This window comes from Gymnodraco acuticeps, unplaced genomic scaffold (assembly GCF_902827175.1).
Source record: "Gymnodraco acuticeps unplaced genomic scaffold, fGymAcu1.1, whole genome shotgun sequence".
Lineage (NCBI taxonomy): Eukaryota > Metazoa > Chordata > Actinopteri > Perciformes > Bathydraconidae > Gymnodraco > Gymnodraco acuticeps.
In genome coordinates, this window is record NW_022990224.1 from 506,674 (window position 1) to 525,634 (window position 18,961).

The following is an 18,961-nucleotide window of genomic DNA, read 5'->3' on the forward strand; positions in this document are numbered from 1 at the left end:
ACACACACACACACACACACACACACACACACACACACACACACACACACACACACACCCACCACACACACACACACACACACACACACACACACACACACACACACACACACACACACACACACACACACACACACACTCACACACACACACACACACACACACACACACACACACACACACACCACACCACACACACACACACACACACACACACACACCCTGCTCATACATCACACTCAAGCCCCCGGCCAAAAGCATACAGCTTTGTTTTTGTTGCTTTTCTGCGCACACTTCTGCAGCGCTGCTCTGCAGATCATGTGAGGCTGGCTCTGCAGGTTTTTAATGTGATACACAGTTTGGGGGAGTTAAGAGTGTGTTCGGGTTGTGTGTGTGTGTGTGTGTGTGTGTGTGTGTGTGTGTGTGTGTGTGTGTGTGTGTGTGTGTGGTGTGTGTGTGTGTGTGTGTGTGTTGTGTGTGTGGATTGTCACTCAGCAGTAACAATATGGCCCCCTCTAGCAATCACAAGTCAAACAAAGTGTAAAGGCATTTGGATTACTGAGAGGGGAGTACACTTTACGCTGTGGGTGTAAAAATACGTGTGTGTGATAGGGCTTACATGCATGCACACACACTCAGTAACAAGAAGGCAGGGGGTCACAGGGCTGCATCGATCCACCCTGCTATCCATTCATTTAAAAAGCTATTTATTAATCCAGCTGTGTGTGTGACACTCTGCTTACAATCACAGCAAAGAGGGCTGAGTGAACAGTCATGTGTGCAGCGAGGAGCCCAGCTTCCCGTAAGCAGACGATACAAATTACAAAAAGAAAAGAACGGAAAAAAAGCTGGCCCAGAGGCTGATACCTCACTTCCCAACATAGCGCAGTGCATTTCCTGAAACTGACAACTGCAAGGACTGGTGTTGAGGCCAGGGCAAACGGAAAGACACAGACACAAGGTGGGAGAAAAAGAAAGCGATAGTGAGGGATTTGACCTACAGACATTTTTTGTGGACACTAGCGTGACACACCAACTTGCAAGTTCACCAGCACACATTTGCATACACACACTCGTTGCTTTTGATCAACCCTTTGCTCCAACCAAGATAGCTCTTATATTCAAAGATAAAAGTTCCTGCTCACAGTTTTTATCTCAAACCAAACTGTTATCAACTGTTTTGGAACAGGCACTCCACAACTATTGTTCACAGCTCGACCAAAGCACAAAGCCTGGCACAAAAAAACCTCAACACAGTTGGACCGCAGAAAGAAAAACAAGCTTTGTCAGAGGAGGGAAAGTGTGGTTTTGTCAATTGTTTTCATGCATCTCTTGTTTGTCTTTTTCTGTTTCGCTCCGGAATGGAACACGGGATAGAAACGCTGTAATGAATTGCAGGCAGAGGATGTTGACCGGGGCAGTGGTGGTGGTGGTGGTGATGGTGTTGATGGTCTTGGTAATGGGCACACCCGACTGCATACACCAAACTCATGAAAACACCCCGACAAGGACATTTTCACTTGAGCTCAACCCTACACTTACCATTTCCTTCTTACTCTCTGTGGAAATCCGGCAGAGGCAGAATTATTAAATCTACGCCGAAAAATATAAAACTTTTTTTTTTTTTTAAATAGAGGCCTGGCTGTCAGTGAGGAGAAGTGCAGAGGTGGAGGAGTGATGTTGCTACAGCACAGCCTGCTGGTCAGGGAGGGGACTTGTTTTAGGTTTCACACTCGGCTCCCCTCCTCCACACACTGCAGTTCTGCTGACGTTTGACTTTTTACGCTGCTGTGTTATTTCAGAGTTTCAGTCCAACGTGACCTCTTTATCACCATCAAAACAGGCAAAAACAAAAACATCTGAATGTATATATTATAAAACAACTCAAACACCATCTGTTCACTCAGGCCTCAGCTAAAATGCAGTACCCAGGAACCTGTTCTTTTTCAAACCTGTGTTTCTGTGTGACTTAATATTTTTTGTTTTGTTTCCCATTGTAAAGCGTCCTTGGGTCTCTTGAAAGGTGCTATAAAAATTGAAATTATTATTATTATAATAAACCATGTATGATCATGTTAGTTTAATAAGGCTGTGTCTCAAAGACCTCTTGATGAAATACTGTTGACCTCTGTAAAGTTTAGTGTAGATATCTTTAAAATAAACTATAATTTCACATGTTTTTTTCACAATTATTTGCCTCAAATTCAAGTTTAAGGGGCACTTTTTACACTCATTTGTTATAAAATGAAAAAAGTATTTACATATATTTTCAAACTGTTCTTAAAATGATTCATTTATAGGTCTGTAACTACTGTTAAGAAAAACAGGGTTTGGGTTTTTGACATTTTTATTTTGTAGTATTTAACATTTTATAGGGTTTTTAGTTAGTCATTTATAAATATTTTGAGGCTGAGTTGCTTTCAAATGAGAACATTTTAAGACCAAATAAAATAAAAAAATAAAATACAATTTCCATCCAAGCAGCTTGGTGACTACACTGAAACATAATTTAACCAAAAACTAGGAACTACTTGTACGTTAAATAAATTATAAAAGCACGGAAATCTTAACAAAATTGTAAAATTGATGAAAAATGTATTTGAAATGTGAATTGTATGAAAACATAAAAAAATATTTTTGACAATTTAATAAAAATATGATTTGTTAAATCTTGTCTACAGCTGTTGATATGGTACCCAAATGTAGCTGTTTTAAAAGAAAAACAAAGTTGTCTATCTTGTAGATCTGTTCAGTGTAAATTAGTGAAGAGTCAGAGGGTGGGGGTGAAAGCTTGTTCCACCCCACCCTCTGACTCAGTCTGTAACGTTAGCTGTGGATGAACCACCCTGCCCTGCACTGACAGACTGCAGCACGCGATGAAGTGTCTTTATGAGCTGACTGTGGAAAACCATTGCAACCATAGCAATATGTCTAATGAGATCACACTACCCAATTTAATGTTGCCCTGCTTTACAAACATTATGCATTTCAAGGCAATATTGTATTTGCCATGTTGTCTGTATTTTTTTAATGTTATTTTTCATAGACTTCTACATTTATAAATGCAATAAGAAATATTTTAGTGTGCAATTTGTTATGGTTTTCATTATTATGTCAGTAGTGTGGTGTATAAAGCACACCATTGAAATCTTAAACATTCAATAATACAATATTTGACCTGAAACGAATTATCCTTTTTAGATTAAGAGGATATTACATACATTTTTTAAATATAGTGTTAATAATTATTTAAATAAATCTATCTTCTCTTCAGTTTTCTATTTGAAGAGTTCTACTGCAGCCAGTCACACGCAAACACACAATGTACAATATCTGCTTTAAGTTTTTTTAAGTACAGTTTAAATATCCTGAATTTCTTCTTACAAGTATTTTATTGTATGACATACAGTAATTACTGACGACTCTTTATCGTTCAACCCGTCCTTAATATGAAGCCATGAATTGTAAAAAGACAACTTTTAAAGGATAAAACATCTAAGATATTTATTGGATTTTGATGAATTTGTTAAACGTTTCAGAGCCTCAGACTGGAAGGCCTGTAGCACTTTGATCCATAGACACCCTCTCTGACTTCCTTCTCAATTTCTCTGACAAGCTTTTAAAGTAAAGGATAAAACAAGGCCATAAAATTACAGTAGTAGGCTGGGAAAGACTTTACAGCACATATACACTTGCCGTATAAAGAGGCCATGCCTTTCAACACTATAAGAGACTTATTTAGAGGGTTATTAGTCCCTGCGCTGGCCCCTGGGGGGTCTTTCATTATGACCTGGGCTCTATATGGCTGCTATTAACAGCAGTGGAAATTATACACTGGGGGAGGAGAGAGTAGTGTGTGTGAGTGAGTTTGGGGAGTGGAGGGGACACGCGAACAACCGAGGCTTACCTGTTCCCCTTTCATGATTTAAAGCGTTTCCTTCCCTCTGCTGCTTTAAAACATCTGGCTGCAGAGGCATTTAAGGTCTGATTGATAACCTGCTTCTTTATCTCCAACTACAGTGAGTACACTGCACGATAAAGAGCACCGAGAAATGTCTTTCTCTCTCTTCACTCTAATCTACGGTGGCCCTGAAGTGCAAGACACTTGGAATCGGATCGATCAGGCTAACCTAACCTGTAGCTGCTCCGTCCACACTCACAACAACGTCATGCAGACAGAAATAAAGCAGCAACTGTATTCGCCATGTTATGGCTGTTGTTTTCTGAAATGTTGTTGTGTTTTCTGAAATGCTGTGGTGTCTTGCACTTCAGGGCCACCGTACTAATCCTCTATCTTTTTCTTCGTAATGACAAGATGTCACATGAGATAAACTTCCAGGGCCACATCTATGAGAAATGAAACCCACAGAAACAGTGTGGTGCCGTTTCTAGAATAAAGAGCGTGGCGAATTCCAGGGTACTCTCTGTGGTGCAGCTGCAAATGTGTGACTGTGAGGGGTGCCGCATATAAAAGTCGTGCAAAGCCTGGTGATGGGGGGGTGATAGCGGCAGCACTTGGCAGACTGTTCTTGGTCAGAGTGAGTGCTAAAAAAAGTTCTGAGGATGAGACTTCTATTGAAAGCAGAAGAACTCTCTTCCAGGGAAATCACTTTGAAATCAACTTTACAACCAAACATTACCAGGAAGATGAAGCTAGTGCAACAGGCCGCTTCTAAGAACAGTAATGCTCATTTGTATGCATGTCTCGTGGTCATAGCGTTCAAGTGTTTGTTTTATATCTGCCATAGAGCAACAAGACATGTATCAGGGTTCTGCAGTGTTCAGCAAATTGCATTTTTAAACCGTTTTACTATAGAATGTAATCCAATACTATTTTTGCAGCACCGTACACCTATGTATTTAATTTATAACAACTTATGTATTACTTCCAAACTTAAATTATATTATTAAGAATTATTGTTATATAACAAATGATCTTGAGGTCAAAGGTTAAAACTACTGTTAGGGTGTCTACTGCTGGCAACAAGAAATATTTTAAAACATGTAAAATAGATAAATTAAATGTAAACTCTTTAAATACCTTCCAAGGCCTTTTTTGAGGGAACTGAATTGAATACATTCATCGTATATAAGTGAAGAAATTCTGCAAAGCAAGCCTAACATACACCTGCAGTCATGTTATTCACAGTGTAGAGCTTTCCTTAAATAATCATTCCCATTTCACTCCCAAAATGTGGTGTTAAATGCATATTTCAATGCAATAATAACCATCCTTTCTTTCAGTGTTATATAAATAACCCACCTGTCTCTGTTTAAAATAAAGAGAAGAGATATTTTAGAACAATCATAGCTCCAATGAAAATACGTCTGAACCCTCCAAACTCATAACGTGATCTGAGGCCGTATCCTTGAGGCGATTCCAGACGGCCCATTTCAGCCAAATCCACCTCCGCTGACCCAGACCCAGCCTTCGTTCATACAGAGCGGTGTTCATTCAGGCAGGTGGGGCCGCCACACTTTCAAACACATGTATGCAAGGAGGCACATGGACACACACCATTATTATGTGTGGGCATATCATGGGCCAAAGTTGGTAGAAACCCCTCTCCTCTCCAGCAGGTAGGCGCCCTGGCCGGTAGTCTAGCACTGATTCTGCGTGTAAGAGGGGAGAAACCACAGGGCCCCACAGACGAGCTCCATCAACAGGCTCTCTATTCATCTCCAGGGCCGGAACACTGGGCTCTCTGAAGGAGCTCCGGCACCTGGCTGCGGATGGACGCAACATCAAGAGACTGGGCGGTGGCAGCACCACTCGCCACACCTGAATAAACCCCCCCGGCCCACATCAAATGGCACGCCTGGTCTTTTTGAAAACCTGAGAGCACGAGAGCGCAGCAAAAAAAAGAAAAAAAGAAGGTGGCCAGGAGAGTTGTGGAAGGCTGGATTGGCTGTACAAACAGGCCACTTAGGTGCTGCTGCAGACTACAGTTTTCATTAAAAGGAGAGAAGAAGAAACCGAGCCCGGCACAGGAGGAGGAGAAGGTGGAGAGAAACACACACACAAAGACGATAGAGTGTATTTATACAGGTGCCTCTAATATTGGAGCAGGGAGGGAGACACACCTCAAGAGACAGGGAAGCATCTGTAGCGAGTCCTGGAATCCATCGAATAAGGACTGGGTTGGGCCTTACTTTTATTTCACTTCAAAGTTAGGTAAAGGATAAATCACAAAATCCTTCTCACTAATTACCAAGTATGGAATGATCGGATTTCTTGCACAGTTCTAACAGCAGTAGGTCACTAAGTTGCTCTCAATAGAACCAACTTAATGTAATACAAAGTAATATTGTCATAATTAATCTTAAATTAAAACGGCATACATTATATACAGTGTTTAGTTGATGTTCTGTTGCACATTTATTTTAACTAATTGTATCTATATTTGTTTTAAAATGTCTAACTACTGTTGGCTAAATGTAAGATTTACTAACAACTAAGCGTCTTTCTACCCCATAAATAAAAAGCGTGTTAGCTTCCTCTTCAGTAATAAATGTGATTCAGAGAGTATAATAATGAATGAAACATTTCCTAATCATCTGGAGTTCATCATCAGATTATTCATGGCTGTGTTTGTGTGGAAATAAATACCCTCAAGCGACCTTATTTTTACTTCCAATCATGAGGTCCTAATAGTTTAATCTGTGCGTAATGATGTTGGTTATTTGGCTTAATTTGTATATTTATCCTCAATTTCAAAATCCTGCAAACTATTAGGACAAACTGTATTAAATAAATACATTCCAAATAGATGATCAAAGTGATGAATGGAACCATTAAATTAATAGCAAAAACACTAGCCGTCTTTAACGTGATCATGTGAGAGTGTAATTCTTAACAGCACTCAGCTAATCAAAACAAACACTATTCCGTATTTTTGTGATTCATGTTGTGAAAACAGTAATTTCCTGGGTCGGTTTCCTTTTCCATTTTCTGTTTTGGTCATCGTAAAGAGACACTGATGGCAAAGACAAAGCAAAGCTGGGCACAGAGGAGACACTTTTGCAGATTTTAAATTAACCCCAAGGCCAAATGTACATACACATGAACCCTCCAGATGCAAAAACTATGTTTTCTGCCACAGACACAAATCATTCCAACATTTCTTATTAGCTTTCAGCCAGTGTCACGATGACCAAATACAGTGCATGTTCAAAACATAATAACAGAAGTGTTTCTCATTATTAAGAGTGAATACAAGCTTCAGCTATGAGTTTAGTATTCAATTATTAAAAAGATCAACGGACTGCAATAAAATCAGCATGAATTTCTTGTTAAAAAGGGAAACACATTGCGTACTAAACTATGGGTTATGAACTAAAGCAGCTGTGAATGCTCCTCCAGGCCTGGTCCATTCTTATTTACTCTGATTCCTGATTGAACCCTGATCCACCGCACCATACTAGCACCCTAACCAAACCAGCATGCTGTGACAGGCTCAATTCAATCACCACTGTTTCCAAGCCAGGCAGACTTAAGTGGAGTTAACAGTGTCGCTCATATCATTTCCACCCACTGCGCACAGAGCAGTCAATAATCTGGGTGCAGCAGTCTGAAATGATGTTGGTGAGTGTGTCTTTCTATTTGGGCCATACAGTTTACTTATGAAGTACTTGCTTGCTGACTCATTTTCCAACTTGCGGCGAGGGGTAATAAAGCTGACGATTCTCCTAATCACCGATGGTCCCTCGTCATAAAAACTTCCCAGAACCACAAACACCACCGAGGGGGGAGTAAACACTCTCACCCCTTATAACAGCAGCATGTGGGCCTTCATTAATACAGGATGGCCAGTGTCAAGCCCGACTAACGCACTCTTTAATTAGGCCTTCATAAAAATGTTTTTTATTGCCCTGTCACGTATCATAACAGATGGCTCGGAAAGTCTGTTTTTGCTCCAGTAGCTCCAATGATCTCCCCCCAAGGAAGGACATTAACATTACTGTTTTCATGTGTGCCTTAATATAACATACTGTATATATTTTTTCAAAAGTAAACACTGTTTGGATAACATTTATGGCAGTAGGCAGCAATGCTGTAACACTGGCCATTCTCCTGCTTGTGCATGTGCAAGTTGAATCATAACAGAAAGTCAATTGGGACCTGGAATGATGTAGAAATGGGTAAAAGTGCACAGTAAACATCATCTGCACAGTAGCACTGGCCACCACAGCATGCTTGGCAGAATGTTAACAGGAAGAAGTCTCTAGCTGCATTTTGGGTCACTGTTTGAGGCTTCTAAATGAAAACTGTAAGTGTAAAAATAACTGCAAACCGCATGTCAAAGCATCGAGGAGTCTGACCGTCATTTTAATTTTGTAAAGCAAGCTCTTGTTCTGTTTAATGTTTCCCGAAAAAAACGGACTAGTTTCATCTCAGTGTAATGCAATGCACTCGAATCAAACAGGACACGGTTCTGTTTTTCAGCCCAGCAACTTAAAAAGGGACATTGTAAGTCAAACCAGGGAAGTTATTCTGAATCGCAAATGGAAGTCATTGAAAAATTACACTGAAATCACTGCATGTATTGCTATAATGTTGTTGTGAAATTCAAGTTCTTATGCATTCTGGGAGCTTATTAGAGTTTAGAATTTGATCCTATCCATCCAAAGCAAAAATAATATACAATAAACAATCACAGGTCAAATATGCCCCACTATCCAACATACAAAATGTTTCAACTCGTCACATGACATTGCACAATAAAAGCCAAAGTGTGTATTTAAATGTTGACAAGTTTTAACTGGAGGCTTGTACACACAGCAGGAATCGAAGCACAAAGTATATCCTGTAAGAACAAGACAAATCCAGTTCTGACTGTAATGTACTGGCTTCGTAACTGTAGCATTTACTGTATGCTGGTTGCCTTTTTGAAGAGTGAGAGCAGTTTCTAATGCATCCAAAGGTAGAATGGAGGTCAGTAACCACATAAAAAGCACAGTGTGTAATGAGATTAAGTACTGAATCCCAACATGTACAGCTCTTTTGAGCAGATAATATGAATCACTAAGTGAATGTTTGACTGCACCAAGACTATTTTCTGTCTTTTTATGCTCTAGAAATTGGCAGAAAGTCAAGAAACCGGGGCACAATTTGTTCTTTTCTTCCCATGGTTCTTTCTCAATCTTTTCATAAAGCAGCAGCACCCGGGCAGTTTCTCTCGCAGCAGGGCAGGAGTTCACGGATCTTACCCCATCCATTTGTCTGTGTGCACATGTGTCTTGTGCTCATATTGGGGCCCATGCCTGTAGTTTGTCATTCAAATTCTTGATAGTAAAGCCAAAAATATCAAGAGGATTAACTAGATATTTTCACATTAGACACACATTTGAATCTTGCATATAATACCCATAAAATAACTCAATCACCACATGTTTTGGGGCACAAAGTTAAGGTAAATGTGGGTATATTGATATGTTTTTTTTGCCTCTTGACTAAACACCATATGTTTGAAACACCCCTCCATGCCATCAATATCAGAGTACAGTGTGCAAGACAGGCATGCAGGGGCCACACAGACAAAAAGTCAATTTGTTCAGAGCTCTGCACAAAAGACGCCAGTTGCTCAGCAGAGAGAGGCCCCTACTTGAAGAGGACAGGCCGTGATGCATGTGTCTCCGCCTGCAATCCCTCCTGTGGCGCTGCAGTGGGTTTTCATTGTTTATCTCCTGCTAGCTTGTAAGAGGGAACTAATTAAAAGCTGCCTGCAGGTGGCCCATGCAGGCTTTTACAGGTCTGAGAGGACACAAGGGGGAGGAGGAGGAGTGGGCGGAGAAGCTGGGCACACCCAGCAGGAGGAAGGGCCGACTGCCTCAGGTCACAAGATGACAGATATTACGGATCTGGTGCTGCTAAAGAAAAACCAAAAGGAACTATTTGTGGGTACAGGCACAGAGAGCATGTAGAAAGATAGATAGGACACATTCTCTGCAAACAGATACAAAGGGCCTTCCTGTTTTTCTGGCCTAAAAGGTGTTCTTGGAAACATAAAGTCATTTTCCAAGAGGTTGAATGTCCATCTGCTTTGTGGTGGATTTAAGAACCGCAGCCCGGCTATGGTTTCATATGATTTCATTCTATAGCCAACCAGTCAATCTTAGAAATCAACCACAAAATGAACTGTTCACACACTGTATCTGAAGCGATCTGAATCATAGCAAATCAAGCCTCATTTACACATGCCAAAGTAAACAAATAGTGAAGAAAGTGTTTACAGTTTGAAGGGAAAGAGGATGTTGATGGTAGGGGAACAAGTGTATGTTTTTTTTCTTCTATTTGAGGTATTTTGATCAAATCCAACAAATCACCATACGCTGGTTTAAACAAACAAACAAGGCAAACATTCAGTTTTGTCTTCTCAGGGGGAAAAGGAGCATGCTTGTGTGTGTTATGTAGGTGTGTGTGTGTATGTTTTGGGTTCAGAAGAGCGAAGACATGATTGCGTGCGGACGCTGCCCTGCACCACTTCCTCTTCAGAAGCCCAGAGACGTCACAGCCAGCTGTATTGATGCCTCTCACACATGTCAACACACACACACACACACACACACACACACACACACACACACACACACACACACACACACACACACACACACACACACACACACACACACACACACACACACACACACACACACACACACACACACACACACACACACACACACACACACACACACACACACACACACACACACACACACACACACACACACACACACACACACACACACACACACACACACAGGCTGATTTTGGGGGTAGTAGTGTGCTTCCACAGAGCCAAAACAAAGGAATGTTCCAGTTAGTTCTGTTAAAAAAGTGATAGAGGAACCACAAACGTAGAATAAAGGCAGTTTGAACAAACACCAACTTTCACTGAAGAAAGTGCCAGCAAAACTCTCAATTCTATATCTAAAACAACAGTAAAACTGATGCAGGGTGTGTGTGAATAACCTCAGGCAGTATGGGTGGATCTGGTAAACTTGTGCAGAAATCCAGATAAGGATGCTAATGACATGCACATGACTTGGTGGCGTGACACCAGGAGCTAAACAAACCAGTCATGGAAATGTGCCCAGGATGGCCCAAATCTGAGCCAGGCTCCTACAGCTGAGTGAAGAGTGACAGCAGCTATTCAACACCCAAAGGTCCAACAACCACATGCAAACACAAATGGTCAGACAAACATACCAAAAAAACAATAAATAAGACATCTACAAAAATGAACATATGAACATGAGATCACACAGGCTGAATTGTCTTTTAAGGATTACCATTCAACTCATTTTAAAACAGGATATCGTTTGTAAGAATATCTGCTCAAGGGACGTTCATTTTGAACCGACTGGCAGAATGTTTTTCTACTAATCATTTCATGCTTTTTTTTGCAAGGCTCATTGAAAGTTGACTTTTTAGAGAATATGACGCATAGCTAAAGATTTAACTTTGCAAGAGTTTATAAAATATATACTATTAGCACAAGCTTTAAGATTTACAGCAGTAGCAACAAATAATACTTGCTTGATACTTAAAGCAAAAACCAGACTTCCAAAAGCGATTGGTTTCATAAAAAGAAAACGGAAAGAGCCAAGGCATTAAAATATGAAAAACTGCAATCAAATGTTCCGGGAGTGGCGCTCATATCAAATTCAAAATGATTAATGGAAGTTTGAGTGGTGGGGAATGGTTTCTGTGATTTCTTTGGTATATCAAGGATGACATTTTCCATGCTCTCCCTTTGACCAGCAGATAAGATCAGGGCAGACTGAAGGATGGAGGGGTAGAGAAAAGGGACAAAATAAAGAAGAAGGAAAGTATGAGAGCCTGCACAGTGACTCGTGGAGAAAGAGTCCTGGAGCAGAGCCACTAATGGGCAGGTCAAAGGCTGCCAGGAGAGAGAAGAGGCGTTCGCTGCTCACAACTCTTGTTTTACTGTAAAAATGGGTTTGTTATTGTTATTTTTACATTAACAAGTTATTATCCTTAAGATATAACCCTAACCCTAACAAACCCATTGACACCTTAAGGGAAAACCCAGAAATATAACAGAAATGAAAACATGGCAAATATATATATACACACACTAAAAGCACATACAAAGGATAAACTGCAATATTAACCCTTCACTACATATGAGCCTCACCTCAGGCGTTATGGATTCACCCTCATCTATATTAATGAAAGGGAACAACAAACCACACACAACATCAACAACATAGCAGGCCCAAGGAGCATGTCGTCTTTTTTAAAGCCCATAATAAAGTGAAGCATCTAAACCTTCTGCATGTGGTCCTATAGGACTTGGCATTACCTGCCTGCGCAGTATAATCAGCTAATCTGTATGCAGTGAAGCTCCATGACTCGCTCCCAGGGAAAGAAACTACAGCAGTCTCCCACTCCTGGGATTAAGCCAAACAATTGTGTTGACTTATATGTGCAAAGGATTTCCACTTCTGCTACAATGTGAACACGTGTAGTAAATGTTGATAGAGTTTACTTGGGAAATTAAATGTGGGAGCAATGTTTTGTTGATACCGGGGAAAAGGCAGAAGATGGTAGAGAAATAATGGGGAGGAAAGTGCTTTTAGTAGCATTTGGTGACATGCTCAGTTACAACACGTTAACAAAAGCAAATACATTCAGAATTACATTTTAGTTTCCGGGGTCAGAGGGAGGAAGGAATCTATTTGCATTTCAGCAGTAAACAGTAGCAAATTCTTAGTCCTATAAGCATCTGTTGACAAGCCATCCGGTACCTTAACATTTCCTACAACCTATTGAGAGGGATTTCTTTGACATTTCCCTCAAGTCTAAAAGGATAATCCCCTTTATAACTCTCTGTACCTGATACAGCCAAGGCCCTCGAGAAGTCTCTTTAACCCTCGAGAGAGTTAAACAAAACGACTTCATTTAGAGAGCAGCTAGAGGGGCTCTCTGCTCTGACAAAAGGCCTTTAGGTACTACCACAAGTAGGGAAATCACTGCTATATGTTCAAGAGAATGGAGGTCAGCGCAGGGTGATGGATCGGAGGGAAATTGGGGGCTGCAAAGAAGAGCAGCGGAGACATTTTTAGGGACTTACTGCAGTTTCACCACAGGCGGGGGAATATCCTCCACCATGAAGTCCAGATCGTCGGTTAAGCTGTTAGTGCGGGAGATGTCGATGGAGGTGCTGTTATCATGTTCCTTCCTCACTGCAAAGGACAGAGATAACAGATTATAATTACAATTCATTCATAGTTGGCCATGTAAACTTGGTACATGTTTAATTCTGTGTTTTTATTTATTATTTTGGATTGCAAAGAAAAAGGGGTGATTGTTGCAGTGCATAACTGGGAAGCTAGCAGATACATGAACAATTATTCAAGTAAATATAAATGCACATAGATTACATGATAGAGGAATACATTTAAAAGTTACTTTAAATGATGATGAGAAAAAAGGAAAAAGAAAGATACCTGGAGAGCCAGGGCAGCTCAGAGTGTAAGCCGACCACGAGTGTAGAGGAGGGCCTGATTCACGCAGAAAGAATTTAAAGAAGAGAGAAGGGGGAAAAGAATAGAAGGGAAGAAAATTGAAACAAAAGGACTTCATAGTGGGTTTATTTTCATTATTCAACCATTTGATGTAAAATAAATTCTGTTATTTTAATATGTCTGCTGTTGGAGAATATTAGGGATGCATATTTTGTAAGGTTTATATGAGGAAACAGAAAGTGCAGTCCTGCAGTTCAACAGTGCCGCTGGCTGGCTGCTGGCACGGCTAAAAACAACATGTGTAGCAGGGTCTTGACCTGCCGTCAGACTGTCAGCGGCCGAGTTTGACGAGTCTCTCCACCGAACCACCAGGCCTCCATTGTGATAAAGAATGGAGAGGCAGAGCTGTATGAATGACCAGTCCAATTCAAGCAAAAATCCATTCAACCTCTTGCGTATTCCATCATCGAGTTTGTTTTAACATTGTCAAATCCGGAAGCAGAGAAAGAGATTGAGAGAGGGAGAGTAGAGGCAAGGAAGGAGAGAAAGAGAGTGGAGGAGGGTAACCACCAGCCACCTTTAGCCTCGGCTTCAGTTCAATGAAGGAGACGTGAACTGGCTTATCGGCTACACTAACAGGATAAGGGTTTATTAACAATATGCAGTTTTATCTGGCCCATCAGTGCAAATGTGTTTAGCTGGGAGAGTACGAGCCAATGGCAGGAGAGAAAGGGAGGCAAACTAAGTGCAGAGAAAAAAAAGGACAGACAGAGAGAGACAGAGAGGGTGCTGCATTGAGAGATTCTCACAGACAGGGAGGAAGGTGGGGCCAGACAGATAAGTGGAGCGATAAGCCGGACACTGACTAAATCAAACAATGAGCAGTTTATTTCTGACCACTGGAGCTCCACAATGGCCGCTTATCATCAACTCCACAACCCCCCCCTGCTCTATTTAGTGTCCCAGTCTGGGTCCCCGTGGTCCCCTAGGCTCCTGTCCAATCCTCTGGTCCTTGCCCATGGAGCTGGCAGGACACCCGGTAAAGAAAACAGGCCGGGTCAACCCAGGACCGAGTGTGAGTCTCTCTGCTTGGCTCTGGTTTGGTCCGGTTGGGGACAAAGGCCCAGCCAGCCAGTGAGTCTAATTAAAATACTGTCTGGGCCACATTGAAAAAGGCAGCCGAGCTAATGATTAACACAGAGAACTTTTTAATGGGAGAATGAGAAGTACTTAAACAGTAAAAGGGTGATTACATAATGCGCTACATTCTCAGCCTTTTTTTACAACACGAATAATATATAAAAGAGTCTTAACTGCTGTTTTCTTGTCACTTAATTGTGTGCACAGCTTATGCCTTAACATGCAAGATTATGTAAAGGAATTCTGAGGAAGCTACCATGCGACCAGAGTGCACTCAAATATTTGTAGACATCATCTCTGTGACAAAATGTCATAACCCATAATCCCTGGAAATCCCATTTAGTGCACATAATTGTGTGGATTTAGAAGGACTAAACATTCTGAACATTCCGGTCTTTCCTGCAAAGAAAAGCGGAAATATTATTAATATGAGACTGCAACATGGCTGAAGTACACAACTATGATATGTCCTCTGAACATATGAAGTCAACAATCCCTATCAGTTCCTGCTTTGCAACACAACTGTTTTTAAGGAGACTTTTATACTTGACATTATACATTTCTTTGACTGTTGCTAAGCACTCCATTTGATTTGTTTATTAAAGCGGATATAATCTATATTTTTATAGTAATAGTGTATGAAATTATAAAATTAGAGACATGTATCATCTGAAATCAGCTTTACAAAGTTGTATAGTGACTTTCAGCTCATTGCTTATCCGTCTGGCTGGCAGCTTTACTGTTTATGTACACTCTTAATGCGCTTAATGCTGTTGTTTTTGGCCACAGCAGGCAGCTGTTTTCAGTCTAACAACCTACTGTTCTGCACCAAAAAGAAGACAAACTCAGTTAACGACAAATACCTTGATATTTCCCACAGGAGTGAGTATAGGCAAAAAACAGAGCTACAAGAAGAGAACATATTGGACTTCCATTCCCCAGGTGGACAGAAACCAAATGAATTTTAAAGTTGCTCTGTAAGCAGTGGATGTATAAATAAGCAGATGTTTGCCATATCAACTTCAAATATGACGATTTGTCTGCTGCATTCAAGTAAACAAAGAAGTTTAAAGAGAAAGAGATTGTCTTTTTATCCATATTTCCTTTAAAATGCTTTACTTTAATTAGTTTACAAACAACCAAACCGCATACCCGTGCAGCCTACTGTATATTAGCTGACTCATTAACCTAAACAAAATCTAAATTAAACTAGAGTGCTATATAGGAAAATTGTTCTATAACTCAAACACAAATCATGTGTGTGTTAGGCTTACATTACTCTTTGAAACAGTGATTGTGGTTAAAACAAGCATCACAGACACAGTTGCGGACAGTTGACATTGCAGATGCCTGTTTTATGGCTGGATCTGAAGCAGAGATCATACAGTCTCCTGCTGTTTCAACTCTACACATCATCATTAGAGACAGCAGGCTGCCGGCTCTGGCTTCTTCACATGCTTTTATGTCATCCCACAGCATGGCCAAATCCCTTTTCCACTCCATAGTCTCAGCACGAGGGGTTCAGCATATTTTACTACTATCTAACCAGTTTCTTGTGATTGCTTTTTCCCCATTTAAATGCAAGACATATGTTTTCCTTCGTTATCTAAGATCCTCCCAATTAAGCAGGAAACAACATTTCCTCTCATAAGTGGTTGCTCTTCTAGAGATCGTCTGCCTTTATGTCAAGTGTATGTCACTACAGCTCCTTTTAATGATGGCACGCTTTGACAAGGAAAAACTCATAAAGTGGATTTATTAACCTGGAGTCTGGGTCAATTTATTTGAAGAGGATAGCTTTTAAGACAGGAAGTAAAACCCACTGCAGGCAGCTATCGATCTCATATGTGCAGAGGCCTGCATTGAAAAAATTAAATATATTGTTATGTCCAAGTGCTGGCATCAAGTACGAACCACAATAATCTGTAACGATCTAAAAAAAAACACACCTAATTTAGGGTTTGGCATGTTTGAGTGCAGCAATACCGTAATCCGCACGTAGTATAACAAATAATTCCCACTTGTAACCTTGATAAGAGCCTATTTTTAAGTTTTTCCACTTAAGCCCAGTGTGAGTGTCTGTGGAAAGCAGAGGGGACAAGAGAAGCAGTAAAGAGCTTGTAACCATGACCTCTAATCACCACTGAGGGTGTAATGGCTTCCATCTGGCCTGCTGATGACACCTGGCAGCCATCTTGGCCTTAAGAGGATCAGAATAGGACCTCGGTTTACTGTGTGAAAATGAGAAACCAGCACAAAACAACTCGTCCCATAATGTGTAAAGATCTTCAGTGTTTGTATGAACTGAGAGAAACAAACTGCAATCTTTTGCAAAAGACTAGCTCCAAAATGTCCAAAGAGGTTGTCTATTCTGCAACGACTAACTAACTCTAACGACTATGTGCACAAAGACAATATCACATTGATAGGACTGGCTCTGTAAGCATGTGCTTGTGCTTTTATTTACACCCATATATAGCATGTCTGAGAGAGTTTTAGCCAATAGTGTACATAAATAATGACTACCTTCTGTCAACGCCAGATCTGCTCGCATATGTTACATGTCTTACCAATATAAACCTCCACATAAAACAAATAATGAGATGATTCAGTTATTAGGATTTAGCATGACATGTAGTCACGCAGCAGCAGCTGCAGCACTGAGTGAACTTTCTCCAAGTGTGAACGCCTAACTGACAGAGAAAAAAAACAATTCTCGCTTCCAGGTTTTGACGTCAAACTAGTGTAAATGTGTTCAAATAAGTGCATTATTAGATTTGTTTTTTACAGAGATTCACTATGAGAAACGCTTTTAAACACAAAGCTACAAGCTGAAGGCTAATACTTTCAAAGCAAATGCCATAAAAGTGTTATTCATCATGGAGTTGGAGCTTATTCTATTACAATATCCTGAATGCAAAAACACGTCACATTTTTACTGAAATAATGGATTTCCAAGGCCTCGAAGGCCACATGACATCATTTAACAGCCCTTTACAAACGTTATTTCATCAAACCAAACTGTGTTAAGAGGATGAGATAAAAAGTGAATTACTGTGGATAAAGCAGCAAAGCTTTAAAGCGTAATCAATGCAATTAAAAAAACACCTTCAAAAACGTCCCATATAAAACTAAAACACGGCTTTTGAAGTGTTTGAAATAAAAGTGCCGTTATGAAGAGCTCCAAAATGAAGTCAGTTTATTCGAGGAGTAATAAAACAGGGCTCAGTGCTTGCATGGGTTATCTTGGCGAGTTGGCTTGTCTGGGAGTTGTTGGAAACAAGGCAATATACAAAAGAGGTAACCCGATTTTATCTGAAAAACATGGACCTAAGACTGAAAATGCTATGTGTGACAATAACCCTAATACCTATTTGATATCAGTTTAAATACTGTACACTCTTTAACATAAGAGCAGAGCTTTTTCCCAGTGCATTACCTTCATTATTGTCTCTTTGCCCTCCCAGGAAATATGGGACGTCTTTCTTCTCCTCAGAGTCGTCAATATGATCGTAGGTGATCTGGGGGATCGATACAGCTTTATCTGTGGCAAGTCCCATAGAGCCATTTCCTCTGGACTTCCTCCTCCTCTTGGTGCCCCTTCTCTGAAAGACAAAATAAACGTTAACCCAGTAATTAAACAAGTAGTGTGTTGTTGATTCAATTCTAAATCACATACAATAGATTTCTAACTTCACGCAATCGCTCTGAAAATTAGTTCAAGCTATATCGTGTACATCCCAATAGCCAGTATTTGTAGCCAGGGCTCAGTTCTTCACCTGCCATTCAACTGGCAGTACAACAGACAACTAAACCTGTGTGGTAACATTGTGGTGGTCCTATAGTACTTACTGAGCTCATCCACCAATTGTTCACCAGCAAGCGTCTTTCACTGTTCTGTATCCAGTGCACTTTCACTAATCGAGGTAGGGTCCCTCTGTCCAGAGATGCAAATCCACAGAGCACGTCATTTCATATTTGTATTTAGTTATTTTGCTGCGTTTTGTGTATTATCTGTGCAGACAGGCATGTCAGTGATGTTTTATTAGGTATCAACCACCAACTATACAAATATTTTAGAAATATGGAATAGTATTACAGATTCATGGCCTGCAGCAAAACCTTTTATTTTAGACACCCTTGTTTATAGCTTAGAGCCTCCCGCATCACTTTGCACGCTAATGCTTTCAATTACAATTGTTTTCTCTGAACGAGTGAACTAATCCAGCCATTATAGCAAAGGGATAAAAAAAACGATGCTTAGCCAAACACAATGAAATTACAAATCACCTTTTTGTATTTTAGTACCTGTAAAATTCCC

The 18,961-nt window shown here is 40.4% G+C and overlaps 1 protein-coding gene across 1 annotated transcript in view; it reads right to left on the reverse strand.

The window, feature by feature from the left end:
- The window catches only part of kcnq1.2 (potassium voltage-gated channel, KQT-like subfamily, member 1.2), a 107,538-nt gene that overhangs the window by 61,054 nt on the left and 27,523 nt on the right, over positions 1-18,961 (reverse strand). Inside the window, exons 10-12 of the mRNA XM_034218755.1 lie at positions 18,108-18,245; positions 13,483-13,546; positions 13,107-13,218 (exon numbers count right to left, since the gene is read on the reverse strand). Of these exons, the coding sequence (XP_034074646.1) occupies positions 13,107-13,218; positions 13,483-13,546; positions 18,108-18,245 (314 nt within the window). The remainder of the gene's footprint in view (positions 1-13,106; positions 13,219-13,482; positions 13,547-18,107; positions 18,246-18,961) is intronic.